The 20,430-nt window shown below is 37.5% G+C and overlaps 1 protein-coding gene across 2 annotated transcripts in view; it reads right to left on the bottom strand.

The window, feature by feature from the left end:
- Positions 1–20,430, bottom strand: part of ROCK1 (Rho associated coiled-coil containing protein kinase 1) — a 93,350-nt gene that overhangs the window by 11,526 nt on the left and 61,394 nt on the right. Inside the window, exons 21-29 of one of the 2 annotated variants that reach the window (XR_012622878.1) lie at positions 20,154–20,223; positions 18,658–18,752; positions 16,655–16,820; positions 15,266–15,359; positions 12,308–12,396; positions 11,785–11,973; positions 11,097–11,262; positions 3,867–3,915; positions 3,286–3,356 (exon numbers count right to left, since the gene is read on the bottom strand). Coding sequence is in view for 1 of the 2 variants with exons in the window: in XM_074821089.1 (XP_074677190.1) it covers positions 3,286–3,356; positions 11,097–11,262; positions 11,785–11,973; positions 12,308–12,396; positions 15,266–15,359; positions 16,655–16,820; positions 18,658–18,752; positions 20,154–20,223 (940 nt within the window). In the remaining variant the exon portion in view is untranslated. The remainder of the gene's footprint in view (positions 1–3,285; positions 3,357–3,866; positions 3,916–11,096; positions 11,263–11,784; positions 11,974–12,307; positions 12,397–15,265; positions 15,360–16,654; positions 16,821–18,657; positions 18,753–20,153; positions 20,224–20,430) is intronic. The other variant, XM_074821089.1, reaches the window with a different exon arrangement.

The following is a 20,430-nucleotide window of genomic DNA, read 5'->3' as shown; positions in this document are numbered from 1 at the left end:
GTTCAATGTCTTTGCTAAAGCTGCCCGTAAGCATAAGCTCAGTGACAGCTGTGGCAGTTCCCTCCCCTGCAGTTTCAAATGTTTTAGAAACAACATATTAGAAAGTATGAGGTACTAAGAGGATTAAAAAGAGGTAGACTGACTGCTCTGTCTATACTGAGCTCCAGATTTAGGTGTAATACAACCCAGAAGCAGGGGAGAGAACAGAAAACAAGAGCGAATACACAAACAGTTCATCTTGAATTCCAATTACTTGTAGGTAACTGAATGGGTTTCTGCACAATGCAGGTACTGACAGTGGAAGTAAATGGTGTTTACTCCTCCCACAAGAGGAGGTTGAACCTCCTCATTACACAGGACTGAGTCTGACCGCAAAACCTGAAAATGAATGTTAACAAGTTTATAGAACAGTGTTTTTAAAATGTGTTACACAACCTGCGTGCTACAGTTGTACATCTCAGTTACTGAGATGCATCTAAAAAAACCACAAAGGATGTTTTTCCCCCTAACTAAAAGGGCTTTCAGTCCCTCAGTCAAGGTTCATTAATAGAAAGCCTGATCAACCTGAATAGCTACTAAGTTGTAATGTGGGCCTCTTGTGATTTTCCCCACTGAAGAAAAAGAGTCTGCTTGAATTGCTTTGATTTATTTCAACAGAAAGCTAATGCCTTCTTTGTCTTTGAAGTATGCACCTCTGCCTTTCACAGACAGGAGGAAGGCCTTAAAATGACTACTATAACAAATGCAAATTATGACTGCAATGGAATTCAGTTATCATGCTGTATACAACTCTTGGTGAAAGAACCATTGAACCTCACAAGAGTTACGTACAACAGCCTCGATATCCTGTTGTGAACGTACAAAAAAAATCTGAAAGTAGTTCTGTTCTACAGTGGTTTTTGAAGGGTATTTTATCATCTCCACTTGGCTAACCCACATTTCAGTGTTAGCTTGGGGTGTAACTCAAATGTTTATTCTCAAATGAGCTTTCCACACTTACCCCTTTCTAACTCAAGCTAAATGATTCTGAGGGCATGGGGCAAAAACCTCAGTGCTACTGACATCTGAGTCAGAAATGCAGCAGCTCAAGTTATAACAACTCAGGCATCAATCCAACTTCACTGCTAATGCAATTTTGCTTTCCCTTTAAATTAATCTGGGCATGCCTATATTTGATGTTGCATACCTCCCACCAACCCCAAAACTGAAAGCACAGAAGAATTTGCAACAGAAGTACCTGAGGACGCTGACTGCAAGCCAATTTGTTTCAGATGCAGTACAATTCAGCCAGCAGAACACACATGTAAGTCAACATGGCCCCTCACTACTGTGTCTCACTGGTTTGAACCTCAGCTAGTTTAAGGAATCTTATCAGCATGCCTCATTTTATGACAGAGGCATCAATCTGTAGCTCAAATTCCTTCTAAGTGCAAGAACTATTATTCAAACTAGGAAAGTAGGAATGAAGTAACTGCCTAAAATATCTTGAGGGAACTAAATATGCCTATACTGGGCATGCCTAAAGAAGCTCAGATACAGTCTTTCACTAGAGAAGCTGTATTTATCAGAAGTTTAAAATCTTATCATCAGAGGATGCAAGAATAATCTCCATTTCTAGAAGACAACCAGAAAAGGCTGCTGGAGGTATTCTGACAGGAAAATGATACAGTATTTTAGATAATCCAGAGCAAAATAAAGCTACACGACCTGTGCCTAGGCACAGATCCTTCTGTTTGTAGACACTGTCAGAAGTCTGACAGCAACCTGGAGAATCAATTCTGGAACAACAGGAGTCAAGCAGCCTTAGCTATCAAACAGAACAAGTTGTGCAACAGATTTACAAATAGATGTGTTTTGTGAGACACCCGAAGACCCTTCAAACACTACTGGCATTTGACTCAAATACGGCACCAAGAACATTCTTGACCTTACCTGTAGATTTCCCGCACGTTTGCTAATAGGGAGACAAAGTCAAATGCAAAGAGACCAGAAACCAGCTGGAAAGGTTTGAGGTATCTGTAGCAATCCCCAGGTTCCAAACTGTAGTAAGCAAGCATTTTCAATATGGCACTTGTTCACACTGCCCCTCGTTGGAGAGTCTGGGAGAATACACTAAGCAGCCACTAGTTGAAGTAAGGCAGAGCTTAATGCTCACTCTCTGCAAGCTAGAATAGGTGGCAGTTTTAATTTACAGACACATCACTGAGAAGGTCTGATATTAAGGTAAAAATAGGCAGGTCAGGAACTCAAAACACTTAAATTCTATAAAGAAGGTCATGTTAGCCAACTGAAAAATGGTGTACTTCAAAGAAGGAGTTCAGCAGCTAAAGGCCCAATAGAAACACTTCAGTGCTTCTTTGACAGGAATTAAATCCTCCTTTAAATTTTGTAGGAACCACTTCTAACACTTGTAGAATGTGAATGTATACACAAGTATCTGAGAAGGACCTCTCAGCAGAAATCAGAAAGTTATGCTTAAAGTGTCATGAATAACCTGAATAATTTTCAATACTGCTCTTTGTAAGTAAGGAAGATGCAGGCAAATAATCTATTTCATACAACTTGCTTGCAAATTTACAAAATTCTAGTGACCATGTTCACTTTTGCAATTTGTTGTACTGAAGGATGTTCAAAGAGGGGAACTGGAAAGCCAGAAAACATAATCAGAAAGTGGTTCTAAGCTTCTAGGCACCTCAATTTGAACATCTGATGTTTCAAAGAACCAGATCACAACCTCTGCAGAGGCCAAACACTACTGCTTTGTTTAGAGTGGGAATTCCAGCACAGAGATCCAGTTTCCGAGAGTAAACCAGTTCTTTTCAAGACAGACTGCCCATTTTAGAAGTGAGGGAGACAGAAGTATCCTTGGAAATCATGCGTGGCAAGTTATAGTGAGATGTACTCTTCCATGGCCTTCAGAACATTCAGGTGTGGTATTCCCTACTCTCTGCCATCAAGGGGCACAAAGAGCTTATTTTTCAGCAACAGGATTATAAAGATGCTTACTCAGAAGAGAAATGGGATTTTTAATGGTTCCAAGATGCCCACTGTAAAGCATTTCTTCACCCACCTGTCATAAATTTGCACAGTGTTCTTACTACAGAATTCATACTGAATTTGAATTTTCTTGTTGGTTTGTTTCAGGTTTTTTTCCAATAAAGTAACGGACAGACACTAAATTACTCTATTTTGTTTTTCTTAAAACTAAGCTCTAAACCCAATTCACCATCTGCCTAAAACCTTTCCAAGGGAGAGAAGGAAGAAAAAAAAAAAATCCATTTGTACCTGTTTCTTCCAGCCATGCCGCTTTATATTTCCTTTGTTTGGTATTGAAAGCCAACCTTCAAGTCTTGATTCTGTTATTTTTTTTAAAAAAAGCATATTGAATAGTTTTATGTATTTGCAGTAATAAAGCAGAATAGCACAAAAGCAAACTATTACTAGAAAGGAAGATGTACTACATGCAGTAATAGGCAATTACCTATTCAGCAAAGCAGAATAAAAAGCACAGCTAAATACAATGAAGATATAAGCATTTACTCATGCTTCATCACAAGCTAATATTTGATTATACAGTTACTGCAAAATAAAGTGAAGCTGTTTTCCTTGAGGCCAACATCTAACACTGTAAATAGTTTGCAAAGAGCCAGGCACAGACTTTGCTTTGAAAGTGCGTTACAGTTTAAATGGAGGATGATTAAGAGATTTTCAATATAAACATAATTTAACATTCAGAGGGGCTATATGAAAATACTCAGCAGGAGATGCAGCAAGTAAAACAAACCAGATCCATATTTTCCAAGGGAAACAAAAAAAAGGAGAGCGCGCAAGAGCAAGCAAAGCTACATGGGTGTCCCATTACTCACAGAAGATAAGCATAGGAGATAAATAAATAAGGAATGCAGGAAGGATCAACTAGATATAAAGAATAGAAGACAAGCATTTTATTAAATTTTCAGTGGACAATTTTCCAAAGTGTAATGTAATAATGTGTTTTCCTACCATGAAACTACTGATATAATTTAACAATGGTACAAAGAAGCATCACAAGAAAATTAGCATTCTGCCTAATATGAATCACAGATTTTAAAAAAGCCCTCCAGCTAACTGATACTGTTGATAGATATTTTTAAAACTATGAAGCCAGGTAATAGCAGTGTGAAGCTATCCTGATTCCACTGATCTGAAATGACATGGTAAAAAGTCTCACAATTTTGTGTATGTGAGAATGAAGTAATCAAAATTGCACTTCATAACTATGAATTTATTTCACAATTGAGAAAAATGTTGTAAATTTTTTTAAATGACCGTAAAAAATGTGATTTGTAAAAAAAATCGTCAGAGTACAGAAATATAGCCAATAGCTAATGTATGCATTCATTTCAATAAATTTAACTAACAGCACTGAAAAATTCAAAAACATTTAAGTTAAAATTTGCTGAAACATTCTTCACAAATATTTATGTAAGGAGCTACTGGTCCCTTTTATCCTTCAGGGATAACTATGTGAGGTGTATCCCACCAAGCCCTGAAGATACATCCAAACATATAAAAGATCTTGTCCATACACTTTGTTACATAAAATTACAGCGAGACTGACAGCCTAGCCTTGTACAAGGCATTAAAATTAGGCATAAAAAACCCTCTCCCACACTAGCCTTACAGCATATAATATTTAGAAGTGGACTACACTTAAAAAATATAGAATCATTTCCTAACATTCCTCCACACAGAATAAACTTCAAAATATTGGGGGACCACTGAACTATTGAAATTCTGATTGGAAGAAAGGAATGTTAGCAGAACTCATTCCAGTAAAAAACCTTCCTGGAAACACGAAGGAACTTGGCATTTCCCTGCCTCTCATATCTGCATAAGAATTGTGGGGGGTGGGATTTCCCCCCCACCCCCCCCCCCCCCGACCCCTGGCCAATTCTTGATATTCAGTAGCTTTGAAAAAGGAATTCTATTTCCTTCATGTCTACAGGCATCACAGATAGTGCTTGCCCTGTTTTGAATATTTTGTTTAGTTTTTACATCAAGAGAATCTTCTTCCGCTTTTAGAAATATCCTAAAACTCAAGTCCTCCATTGCAAAAAAAGTGATTAATTGCTATTAACATAGTACAAACAACTGCAATTCAAAAGGAATATAGTAAGGACAACTATATGCAAGGTCCTCCAAATGCAAGGTCCTGCACATGGGGTGGGGCAATCCCAAGCACAGACACAGGCTGGGCAATGAGTGGACTGAGAGCAGCCCTGTGGAAAAGAACTTGGGGGTGTTTGTTGATGAGAAACTCAGTATGACCCAGCAATGTGCTTTTGCAGCCCAGAAAGCCAGCCGTATCCTGGCCTGCACCAAAGGAAGTGTCAAGGGAGGTGATTCTCCCCTTCTACTCCATGCTCATGAAACCCCATCTGGAGTACTGTGGCCAGCTCTGGGGCCCTCAGCACAGGAAAGACATGGACCTGCTTGAGTAGGTCCAGAGGAGGCCCACAAAGATCATCAGGGGGCAGGAGCACCTCCCTTATGAGGACAGGCTGAGAGAGTTGGGGTTGTTCAGCCTGGAGAAGAGAAAGCTCCAAGGAGACCTTATAGCGGCCTTCCAGTACTTAAAGGGGGCCTACAGGAAAGATGGGGAGGGACTCTTCATCTGAGAGTGTAGGGATAGGATGAGGGGTAATGGTTTTAAACTGAAAGAGGGTAGATTTAGATTAGGTATAAGGAAGAAATTCTTCCCTATGAGGGTGGTGAGGCACTGGAACAGGTTGCCCAGAGAAGCTGTGGATGCCCCCTCCCTGGCAGTGTTCAAGGCCAGGCTGGACGGGGCTTTGAGCAACCTGGTCTAGTGGAAGGTGTCCCTGCCCATGGCAGGGGGTTGGAACTAGATGATCTTTCAGGTCCCTTCCAACCCAAACCATTCTGTGATTCTGTGACTGATTCAAAAGGAATAAGCATGCACTTGTGGAAAATGTGGTATATGAAAATCTGGAAAGATCCAATAATGATAAACTGTAAAAGATGCAGCAGGTACTATGTTGCTTATAGGGACAGTGTGAGTAGTTTTTTCTAAGTCATTTCTACTACAGCATGTTCTGAAAGAAATTTCAAAGGAAGTAAAAAGTGGATGAGCTATTACAAATAAATTGTTTGACATTCTTTTCTGTCCACTATAAATCTATTTTAGTGAGCAAATTCTATTTGCATGAGAGATGATTTCTGAGCCGTGAATAACATCTTGCAGTTGAAAATAACAGTTTCTGAATGTACTCCTTTTCAACAAAGCTAACATTTGTCTGGAACCAAATGTACTCTTGAAAGGGTAGATGAGCCCTTTCATTCCAACCTTGCCACAAAGGTTTGTCTCAAGTAATATTTATAGTGCATTTTAATTTCCCTTGACAGAGTTAGCTAGCACAACTGCAAATGCTCATCTGGCGATTTCACAAATATTTGATCCAAAAGAATAATATTTATGAGTGTTCCGATTAAGCAATTAAGAAAATATGGGGTATCCAGACTATGAAAAAGAATCTTCCATTCCTGTCTTAAAAACAGGCTCACAACTATTGCCTGACAACTTGCCTGTATTTTGGAAAGAATCCCAGAATAGATACTTTGCATTTCCAATCCAGAAAATCCAAGATAGGCCTCAAAAATACCCGATGGCTAGCTGGACCCAAACAGAATATGAAGAAAGAATTCCATGAAGGCTACAGATCTTACAATTATCTCTGAATATATATTAAAATGTGGATTTGCACTCTAAACTTCTTCATGGTTAGTATCCATATTGCCAGGATTCATCATGATCCAGTACGATAAATGTGAGTTCTAACAGTAAATCTTCAATAAAATCACACAAGACAACCATGACTGTACTGACTCATGAAGCAGTTTTGTTGTTTTAGAGCTAATATAGGCACCTTCATGAGCAGTAAAGCATCTCTTTCCAATGTTCAAGAATTCCTACTCCTCACACTCTTCCATAGTAACCAAAAACCTGAAGATGCCACTGTGCTAATTCTTTCCAGTCCGTCCTTCCCATTTGAGTCTCTCCTTCCTCAGACTGTCTTGTTGTAATTTCATGTGGACCTCAACAAGGATTGCTGGCTGGATCTTGCTTTGAGGTTTATTCAGGTGATGGGTACTTGTAGGTATTTGAGAAAGCTATATCTGTGTCCCATATTCCAAAAAAAAAGTTGGCTTAAATGGTCCACATTTACTATTCCATCCTATCTTTGTATAAAAGATGATTTATAACATACAGTGTAAAATACTATGTGCTGCAGTTAAGCCTGTAGGACAGCTCAATTCTTAAATTATCTTGCCAATCAGATGAAAAGAATTAATTCACAATAGGTTAAGGGCCCTATAACAGGAAAAAACCCTTAAGTTCCTCATTATGTTTTGTCTTGACAAAGAACTCTGTTTACAATCATATAAGTATTACAACTTCCTAAGTCTAGCCAGGAGGAAGAGGCATTCCAAACGCATCATTAAAAAGCAAGTATTTCAGCTGTTTCAGCAAGGACTCTACATCAACTGAGACATGAGGTGCTATCTGAATCAATAATCAGGAGTCAGACTTACAAAAAATGCCTATAACTGAACACAAGGAAGACTTTCCTCCACATCATGATCTTTCCCATCTGGTGAAGCAAAAGCCTGAGAACAGCCTGGACTGTCTAAACGAGCCAATACCTACCTTGGGAGAGTGTAAATTGCCCTGGGAGCTACCAGAACTTGAGGGGGTATTTAGTTCAACGACAGAGAGGAACCACCTCCAAGTGAGATGCAGCTATAAGGTGTGTTACCATGGGATTTCTCTGTATCTACCTCCAAACACAGAAAATTTTCCCTTATTTCTGAGTATTAGGAATTCATTTTACTATTACCTTGAGTTTACTTAAAGATTGCAAAGCCTTCTGACCCCAAAATTTTACAAGATGCTCTTCCTGTAAGTTATGAATTCTACTCTTGTAGCCTCTCCGGTGGCTGGTAACCTAAGCTCTCTGATCAGACAAGACACTACCCCATAGCCTGAACCTCTCTGCCATGCAGGAGGACAGCGGAAAATGCCCGAGACACAGGGGTCTCAGGAATTCTGTCAACATTACTATCACGGCATTTCATAACAAGTTTTTTCTCAATTAAATCAGAGACTGCCCATCACCAGAATTGAGACCATGGAATCATTCTTTTAATACATGTTTACATTATTTTTTGTTTTCATTTTTTCCCTAGTGATGTTTTCACTGTGACAGGAAACTGAATAAATCATGCTATAATTACTTATTTAGTAATTCTACCGCTTATTTGCCTTAAATATTTTTTAAGGAATGTCTTTGCCTTAAGAACAGATGCATCAGCTAGAGAATCCTATTGACTACTCATCAGACCCACCTCTTAGACAAGATGCTATTCAAGGTGCTCTGATTGATGTCTGTGTGTGGGCTATACAAGTGATAGGAACTTAGCACAGTTGAAGACAAACAATTTCATACAACTGAATTGTAGCAAATGAACTGCTGTGGCATGCCACCTTCTGTTTTGAAGACTAATTACTTGGTTTGCAGAAAAATAACTACATGCTGGATAATTTCTTCTTTCTGTGGCACGGGTTATTTCTACTTTGAAGACAGGCTTTTTTTTCCCCTCCTTATGATGGTAGTGCACTCATTTTCTGCCCTCTGCTTGGCTCCTTGACAAATGTGTGAAATCTGACTACACCAATGTCACTTAATCTTTTAATTACCTATATGGCTTCTTACTCAGATCTTGATCAACTCAGAGCCTCACTCAAAAAAAAAAAAAAAAGCAGCATGTAGGAACATGATCTAAATCTAGAGAAGTCCTAATAATATGTATTAGAGGTCCTACCTGTATGACACAGGAGCACCAGCAGCACAACTGCAGTTAAAAAAAAAAAATCAGAGACGTGTAGAGAAAAGCACAAAAAAGAAGAGAAGTGAAAGGCGAGGAAAAAAGAAATAGAGGGGTCATGAGTATAGAAGACGAATACCACAAAAACTTCAAGTAATTGTGATGTTCTAATTAACAATGGAAGAGTTACAGCTGATTTGAAAAGGTCTTGGACATACCGAAATCTCTGCCCCAAAATTGAAGTGGCAGGTCATACAGCCAGAAGCCTGACTACACACGTCTCCAGAAGTAAAACTGAAAATAACATACCTTAATGAGGCAGACAAAGAAAGAGCTTACTCCTACAGTCTTTCCAAGATGTAAGAGACAACAGGGTCATATTGACAAACTATTGCCCTTAAGAAAAAAACAGGGAAAGTGCCTATGCCCAGATGGGGGCACTGGATGTTTTCAGTGTAATACACAACAGTCATTATGCTGAAAATGGCTGAGGAGGAAAGTGAGGAAGTTCAAAACTATCCTTTTATCTAGTTGCTTTCTTGCAGAAAAAAAATTAAGCTCTCAATTTACAGAAGTTCAGAAATTTTCAGTGAAAAAATTATGAACTACAGTGTTCTTCATTTAGGAGACACTGTCAAACATAAAGCTTGATTCCAAATAGTAATTTGAAGGGGAATTTTTTTAATAAGTAAAACTCCTGCTAATTTCTTTTTTACCACAATTAAATGGAATACACTGAGAATCAGTATCTAAGAGAAAAAATCCTGAGAAATACTGACAGTTCAGAAATATCAGACAGAGTTCCTAGCAGGTGACAGCTAAGAAAAAAAAAGTTCCTTTGCCAATCTAGTAGCAATTAAGAATTCCCAATACTGAGTTTTGATGGAAGTTTGGCCCAGAAGATGTTTTCAAAAGAAGTAAAATAGACATTTATTTTACAAGATGGCGATTACCTGAGGGTTTTACAGATCAGACTTCAGAGGGCAAAAGGCTTCTTGAACAGAATGGAAGTTATGAAAGAAAAGACTATCATCTGAATGAAAAGCTGTTCTAGAACAGAATTAATTTAAATATTAGCTAAAAAAGAAAATCTAAAAATATATTAGGGGAAGACAGGACACAAAAGCAGAGACAGAAAGTACTAACTAAATAAAAACATATACTAAGTCTTGTAACCTAGCTGAAATTTCATTGACTTCAAGACCCCTGGAAAAACTTTACAATGGGGCAATCTGAGCAGCACGAAGTGCATTAACAGGAAAAGAAACACCTAACATGATTCTATTCACTTTTACCTGATCACCCCTCCACTGAAGTCTTAAAATACCCAAAACAGAATTCTATTTTTTATGTTTGAATGTATTTTTCTATAATAAAAATCAGACTGTAAATCTGTAAAACAAGCATGTAAGACAAGCATTTATTAAGAATTTCATGATGAATTATAAAAATTACTGAACTATACAAAAAATAAACCTAGCTCCATCATATGGAGGTTGTTAAGCACAGCTTGTTACCACTAAATGTTTTTTCCTGTATCTAGAGACACAGGAGTGGATCTCACAAAAGTACTGATTACACTTTTCAATCATTGGGGAGGGTGAAATCACTAACCAGTGTAACAGTAGGTCTCAAAATACAGTGCCTGGAGCTGACACTACATGGAAATAGCACACTACACTGTATTATTTGTTCTTCTTTTAATCTGCTAAATCAGAGTACCATAAAACCATAAATGCATTATGGAAATTCCTACAGTCATTTTTCCCATGGGCAATTATTGCCTTGTCACAAAGGTGCTACATGACTGTGAATAAGAATAAACAAGGTAAAGACAATTTTGCATTCAAGATCTAAAATACAATCATGATGTTGTGGAAGTGCTGGCCCTGTATTCTGTTCACTGGACACTGCACTTTTATTCACGATATGTGAACAGTAGCAAATGTAAGGATATTTTTTCCACGGAAGTGGATAAAGATGCTAATGCCAAGCCATACAGTGGGAGGAGTGATATGAGAAGAAATTAAGAAGTATAAGCAGATAAACTATGAAATAAAAGCAAAAAAAAAAAAAAAGGAAGTGGAGATGTGATATAGAAAGAGACAGCCAGAAGACTTTAAAAGGCAGTAACTTGTTTGAAACAATAGCTTCCAAAACTGTATGTATACACAAAATCAAGTGGTTCAAACATGCTTTTCTCTTACCTGAAAGATTTCCATCTGTTTCATCTGGCTGGAGACTAGCAACACTGGTAGAATCCATTCCTTGCTGGAGGTCCAAAATTTTCCTTCGAAGTTGTTCTATGTCACTCTCTTTACTATCCAGCTGCATCTGGAGCTCATTCCTGTATGTAGATTCTTCTGCCAGTTGCTGTATTTATATATACACGTGCATAGTTACTTTGATATCAAGAATATCGCAGCAAAATATTCTAAAAACAAAACTCATTACAATTTTTTTAAATATCTCTAGATAATTTTGACAGCATTAGCATAAATTATTATAGAAGTGTTTGTTCAGCCTTGGAAAAAAATATCAAAGATCCAGCAATGCATTCAAGTACAAAACAGTGATTAATCCATTAAATTACCATTTGCTTTGAAAAGGAGACCACCTACCAGTGAAATAAACTGCATAGATAGTATGCTACACAGTATTCAGATTTTTAGTCTTCATAATATATCAGTAACTTCCACAGTTAAGAATTTAGAAAGGGGAAATGAATGACAAGCACAGCTGCACACTTGTCAAGTTCTCTGCCTCACTAAAATTCTGTAGCCTAGAACATCTGAAACAGAACTTGTTGTTTTTTCAAGTAAACTAGGAGCTATACATTTTTCCTGCAGAGACAATTCCACAATGTGACAAAAAAAAAAATTAAGATTATTTTACCGCTTGCATTTCATTGAGCTCCTTTTGGTATTTCACTACCATCTGATTAAATTTCTCTTTTTCTTGATTAAGCTCTAATTGGAGCTTTCGATTTTCCTTCTCTTTCTTCCTCAAATCTTGCATGTTAGCTTTCTTTCTGTCTATTTTAAAATCCTTCCGATTCATTATCTCAGCCAGTTTGTTGACAGCCTGTTGTGAAAGAGAAAAGAAAACCAGTAAGAAAAATTATATACGCAAGCATGTTTCATACAAACGTTCCAAGTTCCTCTAATTACAGGATTTAAATAAAAAAAAACCTTCATCAGCATAAATGGCCCTTAATGCACGATAGAAGTAATACTGAAAAGTACACAGCATCAAAATTTTTTCTTTCAACTGTAAATATCAACAATGCATGTTATATGTCATGGTTAATATAAGTTAATCTCAAAGGAACTAAAGAGTTAGTTGCACAAAAAGCAAACTGAAGAGATATCTGATATGCAAAGTGATTATTGTTATTAAATTGCATAAAGAGTTATACCTGTGTCTTCAGAGTTCTTTCAGTGTTAATACTCTTCTCATAATGCATTCTAATATTATTGATTTCCTCCTCTTTTTTCGTTTTGTATTCTGTTAAAATAATATTCAGCTTTGAGGGATTTTAGGACAAGGTAAATATTTCTAAGCTTAATCACCTCTACAATTGCGTAACTTTTTTTTTTTACTCATGTCACTTAATGTGCAAAATACAGTTTGCAGTGTAAAGGTTACCAGTTTAGTGCTTCTTTAATGACAGAAAGTTACCAGAAGGATATATGACAAAGGCACCAAAATGAAATACTAAAGCCAACATATGTATTTTTGTTTCCTGGCGATGACTGTTTGTTGCCCCACTTCCTTTGTGTTTGCACTACCAAAAGTATTTCTGCAGTACCAAAAATTAAGTCAGTCCCCACACAGAAAATGAGACTGTTATGACTGGATTCACATTCAGTAGAGATTCTCAAGTCAGGCATAAAGAAAACATGGGGGAAAAGGGTTTCTTTAAACAAGGAATGACTGTTACATTCCCCCCCACTCCTCTCTCACACACCAGTTACTCAATTCTACCAGTCTTTTCTATCAGTCTGCTGATTTGTTCCCAAAGTTTCTGGAAGTATACATTTCACTGATAAGGATTTCTCCATCAAAACTACAAACAGTTAAAGAACAATTTTCAAGTATTTGAAAGTAATAAACTCCATAAACTAAAAAATACTGACAACTGCTTGCTAACCCAATCCCGACTATTATGGAAATGCAGAACTAAAGGAAAATATTTTAGTATGCCTTCCTGCCTACACAGTGTTTGCAACAACACTGGCAACACAATCAATAAGGCCTTTACTCTCATAGTCAACAGATAGTAAAGCACGCATTCCAATTTTATAATGCTTAGTCAAATGCAAAACCATGGGAGTAAACTGAATAAAGTAACATCCCATATAGTTAGAATGTGCGTAAATAGAATGCTACTCCACTGATACGCATGAGATCACAACTTAGATCCTGAATCTAAGTGAGATCTTAAGGAAATTGAAATACTGATACTGATCTACTGTAAATACTGGAGATAGAAACAAAAACTTTAATAAATACATTGTGTGTAATAAGAAATGAGTGAAATACTTTTCCTTAACTTCCATACACACAAGGGCATGGCTGGGAGAAGCGGGTTAGACAGACAATATATGGATGAGCTGTACTGGACAGGCATTCCTGACCATGCCTCCAGGAACTTAGCATTAACTTGTTTTAAAACAAGTGAAGAAGCAGTGTGAGCAGAAACTCACTTTTTCTTACCTGCTACAGCTGAGGTTTTAATTGTTTTCAACAATAAAGGCAGTGCATAGAAATAGAAGCAATACAGTAGAAGGAGTGGCAATTTAGAATCATAGAACAGTTTGAGTTGAAAGGGACCTTTAAAGGTCATCTAAGTCCAACTCCCCTGCAATAAGGAGGGACATCTTCAACTAGATCAGGTTGCTCAGAGCCCCATTCAACCTGGCCTTGAACACTGCCAGGGAGGGGGCATCTACCACCTCTCTGGGCAACCTGTTCCAGTGTTTCACCACCCTCATTGTAAAAAATTTCTTCTTTACATCTAGTCTGAATCTGACCTCTTTTAATTTAAAACCATTACCCCTCGTTCTATCACTACACTCCCTGATAAAAGAGTTCCTCCCCATCTTTCCTGTAGGCCCCCTTTAAGTACTGGAAAGCTGCAATAAGGTCTCCCCGGAGCCTTCTCTTCTCTAGGCTGAACAGCCCCAACTCTCTCAGCCTGTCTTCGTAAGGGAGGTGTTCCAGCCCTCTGATCATCTTTGTGGCCTCCTCTGGACTCACTCCAACAGGTCCATGTCTTTCTTGTACTGTGGACCCTGGAGCTGGACACAGTACTCCAGGTGGGGTTTCATGAGCATGGAGTAGAAGGGGAGAATCACCTCCCTCAACGCCAGCCACACTTCTCTTGACACAGTCCCGAATACGGTTGGCTTTTTGGGCTGCAAGCACACACTGCCAGCTCATGTCCAGCTTTTTCATCCACCAGCACCCCCAAGTCCTTCTCAGCAGCGCTGCTCTTCATCTGTTCCTTTTCCAGTCTGTACTGATATTGGGGATTGCCACGACCCATGTGCAGGACCTTGCACTCAGCCTTGTTGAGCCTCATGAGGTTCACACAGGCCCACTTCTTGAGCTTGTCCAGGTCCTTCCAGATGCCATACCATCCCTCAGGAGTGGCAACAACACCAAGCTATGTGGTGTTGTTTGCAAACTTGCTGAGGGTGCACTCAATCCCACTGTCTCTGTCACTGATGAAGGTATTAAGCAGCGCTGGTCCTAATGCGGACCCCTGAGGGACACCACTTGTCACCGATACCCATCTGGACATCAAGCCATTGACCACTTCCCTCTGGATGCGACCATCCAACCTATTCCACATCCACCAAACATCCATCAAATCCATCTCTCTCTGATTTACAGAGGATGTTCTGGGGGACAATGTCAAAGGCCTTACAGAAGTCCAGACAGATGACATCTGTAGCTCGTCCCTTGTCCATTGATGCAGTCACTCCATCACAGAAGGCCACTAGGTTGGTCAGGCAGGACCTGCCCTTGGTGAAGATGTGCTGGCTGTCTCGAACCACCTCCCTGTCCTCCATGTGCCTTAGCACAGCTCCTAGGAGTATCTGTTTCATCACCTACCCAGGCACAGAGGTGAGGCTGACAGGTCAGTAGTTCTGAGGGTCCTCCTTTCTACCCTTTCTAAAAATGGATGCAATTTACATGAAAGATATATTTTCAAAATTAAAACAATGACTTGTATTATTTTTCATCAAGCCCAAAACAATAGGGAAGATAAATAGCAATGTCTTCTCTCATTTTCCATTTTGCCACATATGCTTCAAAGTCAATTGTGCTTCATAACAGATGAATTAAAACTCCAAATATGACATACCTTCCTCCTGTTTCTTAATTTTTTCACTGATCTCTGAATTTTCCTTTGTTATTAAATCAACATCTTTGGTTAATGTGTTATTAGTTTCTTCCAGCTAAATGAAAACAAACACATTTTAAAATAAAAAACTTGCCATAAATTCTAAAAATATTTATAATACTATTATTTTAAATACCCTTAAATCTATAACAGCCATTTACTTGGAATGCCTTCCTCAGATTATATACAAAAAAATCTGCTTACTTTTCAAACCTGAGTTTTTAAAAAATGGTACTTTTCTTCTAAGCTGTCTTGATTTACCAGAAGGCTGAAAATAAACCTGTCCCAGAAAGAATTTTTTTTTCTTAAATGATCTTTGCAGAACTGACAACACTGTAGTATATAACTAAAAACTCAATTTAAGCAAAATTAGATTGTCAGTTATCAAATGTGTCAATTTTCAGTTAATTTGTAGTACTTTGGAAGTAGTAGTACCTAGAGGCCTGATGCCCTGAATCCAGACAGAAAAGCAGCTGATAGATGACAACTCCAGCATTCAAGGCTAGAGCAGATTCCCGGCATCTGCTGCTAAATAGTTGTCATATACCATAAAAAGAGGTATAAGCATAAAATTAAAACTACATTTGGTCTAAGTCAAAGCATACATAGGAAAATATGTACATAGGTTCGCAAAAAAAAATGGAAAGGGGAACCATTACACTTTGAATATGTTAGCTGCCACAGTCAGGATCACTTTGCTAACCACTTAACAAATATGTATTAAAAACCAGACATAACTGCATTCCTGAAAAAAGGTTTTGTTTGAAGCCTATAAAAATGGTTGTGTATTGAACTGTCTGACAAAATTACCAGAATGTTTGAAACCAACAACATATTGGCAAGAAGGTATTCCTTCAATGCCACAGAGAGACAGTCTTCTGAATGCTTCTTAAGGAACAGTGGCATTCTGGAGATTTCAAGCTTATAAAACAAAACATGTGTAACAAACACTACTTCCACTATCTTTACACAGAGATGTAATATCCACGGTAGTGCTAACAGAAAGCTTTGAGCAGCTGATACAGGTTCAGTTACACCTAGAGTTTTACTGAAGTTTTACACCCCCAGGATTCTTAAGAATATCTGCACAGCTGATGCTAAATGGGAGAAAACAATAATGATAAAATAACTATGCTATGGCTTCACCTCAGATTCATCAAGTCTGCATTTCTTTGGCAGTTCACATGATGGGATTTAAATATTTAAGGTTCCAACTGAGTCCAAAACTTAGATACTTAAATAGTTATCACTTACGATCACAAAAAGACTTTCTAAATTAAAATGAAAACATACATTTCTGTTTCCAGCTGGAAGATACATATAGGTATTAATTACAGCAGAGTAATTTACCCTTCTTATGATGCTGTCCTTATCAGTCATTTCTTGCCTGTGTCTTGATGCTGCTTTTTTGCTTTCCTGACTTAGTTCAAAATACTGTTCTTCAAGGAGTGCTCGTGCCAACCGTTCTGACTCAGCCTTGGTTTCAGCTAAATCCAACTGGGTAGTGAGTGTTTCTCTGTAAAAAGGACATTAAGATTTTGTTCTCCTATGCAAAACATTTGAAGTTTTCAGGAAAACAAACCCAAATGATACCACTCAGCTAATTGTCATTATCTTAGTTTAAGAAAAACAACATTTACAAAACCACACTCTGTACACTCGTATCTTTCAATGGACCACACAAGCTACAGCAGCAAGCTTACTACAATTCAATTAAAATATCAATCATCCATGAAACACCAACCCTTAGGAAACAAGTGTCAAATCCTCCTGCCTTTGAGGAATAAAAAATAAAATTAAATTGTATGTACAGTGTGGTCCATCAAAAGATACTTAACCCTATCAGTATTAGCTACCTCTTCACACAAGATCACTGCTCATGAAGATGTGTGTTCAAGACTGTTTGAACAATAAAGTTTCTGAAAACATACAGTGGTTATGTCTACGCAACCTTTTGCAGAAAGACTTGCAAATTCTATCTACAGCTTGAGAGGCAGGGGGCATTAACTTAGGTGCAAATATCTCAATATATACACAAGTTCTAATCAGTTCAGCATACAAGCCAAACTTCCTTGCTGTTGCTTGGAGTACAGGGAGAGCTCTTATGTATTTGCCTGCAAAGAAACCCACATAAAGCACAGTGGCCAGTCTAGCACCCACGAGTCAGATGTACCCAGGAACATGTGACACAGCCCACAGCATGCTGAGATAGAAGTGGCAATAAATTACTGTAGCACGGGCTCATGACAGATGCCCTTCCTGCACTGCAAAATAAAAATATTTATGCAATGAAATATGTATTACTATGGGGTCCACTGATTTGGTACACCTGTAGTGGATACAGGCCTCTACTGTAAAAAGGTAACTGTTGAAGTGTACTCAAGAGTTGTCACAATTCCTATAGTTGTATCCAGGTGAAGAAAACGTTTATGATGAACATGAAAGATTGTGGAGAGCAGTGAGGAAATACAGTAAGATGAATCCATAAAAATAAGGAAGAAAAGAGAAAAAGGAAAAAAACAGAAGAGGAATAAAGGAAGTCTCTCCTACCTTGTCCCCCCCTTTTTTCAGGTTGGATCTTACTCCTGAACAACTTTGCATCGACAGGTATTTTCCTCCTACAGTGTATTTATTAGGACAGCGTCTTTTCTTTCTCCCTTTCTTAGCTCACTGAAATGCATCATGAACACTACACAACCTTCTCCCTCTAGATTGTTTTGCAGTGCTGATGCTCAAGTAGACCAAGAGACCCAGACTTTAGAAGAGAGAACCTCTGCTTCATGCATAAGGCTGCAATCTCCTTCAGAATATATATTAAATAAATTAATAAATAGGGAAAATAAGCTTAAACGTCTATTTGCTATCTTAGAAAATAGTATATCACAATTAACCATTGTTGGATTAATTGGTTTTGCTGTAATCAGAAGCTTACTAAACTTATAATTCAAAGTACTTTATCTTTTTCTCAAACTATTTTATTGGCTATAGAAATATACCAAGCAATTATCAAGATCATATAGTCAAATAAAAAAAGCTGTTACACAAGCAAGATGATTACCACAAATTAGAATGCTTTTTCAAAATTTTGCATCTTCCTAAATTCTCAGAAGCCATCATTCTTCTTCCAGACATTACAAATAAGAGTCCAAAGCAAATACAAATAACCATATTTGGCTTTGTCAGTCAGCATAGGTAACATCCTATGTATTTGCCATCTTATAAGGGGTTATGGAACAACTGAGAGACCTGTCTTTTTTCTGAAGATACGAAACATTTTAAATCTGATTCAAAATCTTAATGAGTGAGACCATATGGAAAAACTTATATCTATTTGAGAAACACAGTGGACATACTTTTCATTCTGCAATTCCTGCATTTTTCTTTGAGTTTCTTTATTCTTTTCATCAATTTCTTCTTTCAGTTCCTTAACCTGAGTTTTGTAAAGTGTCTGTAAAAGAAAGCATAAAAAAATAATTATTACTCAAATTCCATTGTGAAATTCTTAATTGGTTTGAATCTCTCAAACCCCAACACATGCCAGTACTCTCTTTAATGGAATTTCCTCCTTCCTGCCTGTCTGAGATGCTCCTTTCCAGTCTCCCTTATGTAGGGAATAGATGCGACCAGGTTAGTTTTCGATTTTCTAATCTGGTTTCCTACATAGTTGTACAAACACACCTGCTGACAAAAGGGAAGGAAGGCACTGGGACACAGCTGAGCAGGTCTCTTGCTGACAACAGGACAAAACTGCATCCTCTTGTAGCATCACTGTCTCAAACATTAGTCAAAAAAGCCTAATACTGTCCTATAATTCCACCTGTTGTATTCTTTTTGTATCCATGTATCTTTTCTCTTAAACTGTAAGGTTTTTGGGTACAGACTGACTTTGTCTTAACTGATTCAAGAGGTCTGATTTATGTGAATTACTTCTGTTCTACTAACTATATTGTTATTAACACCACTAGTAATTCTGAAAGTTAAAATTTGATCTTCTAAAGTACTTTTGCTAAATATCCAGACTGAATGAGGAATGTCCTATTTGAACTACATGCTAGTGGAAAAAAAAACTAAGAATAAAACAATACTCTGGATCTTCTTATTAGTAGTATGTTACAGAAATGCACAAAAATCTGTAACACATATTGAAAGTACAATCATACGCAGTTTAGTAAAACACAAACATTTTTATTGCCCCTCCAAGGAAGAACCGAATTTAAAAAGCACTTCCCAAAGTGAAATGAAACTGTCCATAGTCACAAATGTATGCAAAGTTCATAGAGCTGTTATAGAGCATCTCATGCTATTGTTTCTTTTCACAGAAATGAAACAGATTAAACTAAACCTATGCAGTAAACACTTTGGCTACCTGGAGTACTGAATAAGGCTCTTCAGGGACTCAGATACAGAGAAGGTATCTTTTTAGATTGATGAGGAATATGTGCAGAATGCTACTGGATCTACGGCTTTTAAATATACTTATGGTAGATCAATAGCATGAAATATATTCCAGTATGTATGGAGATTTTGAACTCTCTACAAAGTTTGCAATTATGTCAGAAAACTGTCTCTTTCCCAACCTCAAGATAGGAACTACTCTGATGAACAATTCAGGTAAGAGTTAGTCAATTTAATATATAAGATTTGTCAAGTAACTACAAAGCAACACACTAGATAGACTATCTAACGTTCTCTAATTTTTTTGTTCACGGTTTGTATTTCAAGCAGGATTTTGTGAATTGCTGATTTATGCCAGGTTATTTACATTTAAAAAATTTTAATATGTCAAACTATTTGCTGTTCAATGATTTAATGTCAAAACATAGTACTCACAATTCTTCACAAGTCTTACCGAAAAATACTGCTCAGCCTCAAGCTGATCCTGAAGCTCACGCATTTGACCTTCATTTCCTCTGTACTGTCTTTAAAGAAATAAAAAAGGAAAACACATAAAAAGTCAACTACTAACAAATGACTGTTTCTAACCAGAATAGCATCCTACGAAGATCTCACATTTGCACACATATTATTTCACAAAGACTGACAGTTTGCTGTATCCTAAAATTCTGATTTGATTATACTCCTTATTCTATCCTGATGGTTGTTTCAGTAAGCAATTTAGAAGACAA

Source organism: Strix aluco, chromosome 1, assembly GCF_031877795.1.
Source record: "Strix aluco isolate bStrAlu1 chromosome 1, bStrAlu1.hap1, whole genome shotgun sequence".
NCBI lineage: Eukaryota > Metazoa > Chordata > Aves > Strigiformes > Strigidae > Strix > Strix aluco.
This window is presented reverse-complemented; position numbering and strand designations above follow the sequence as displayed.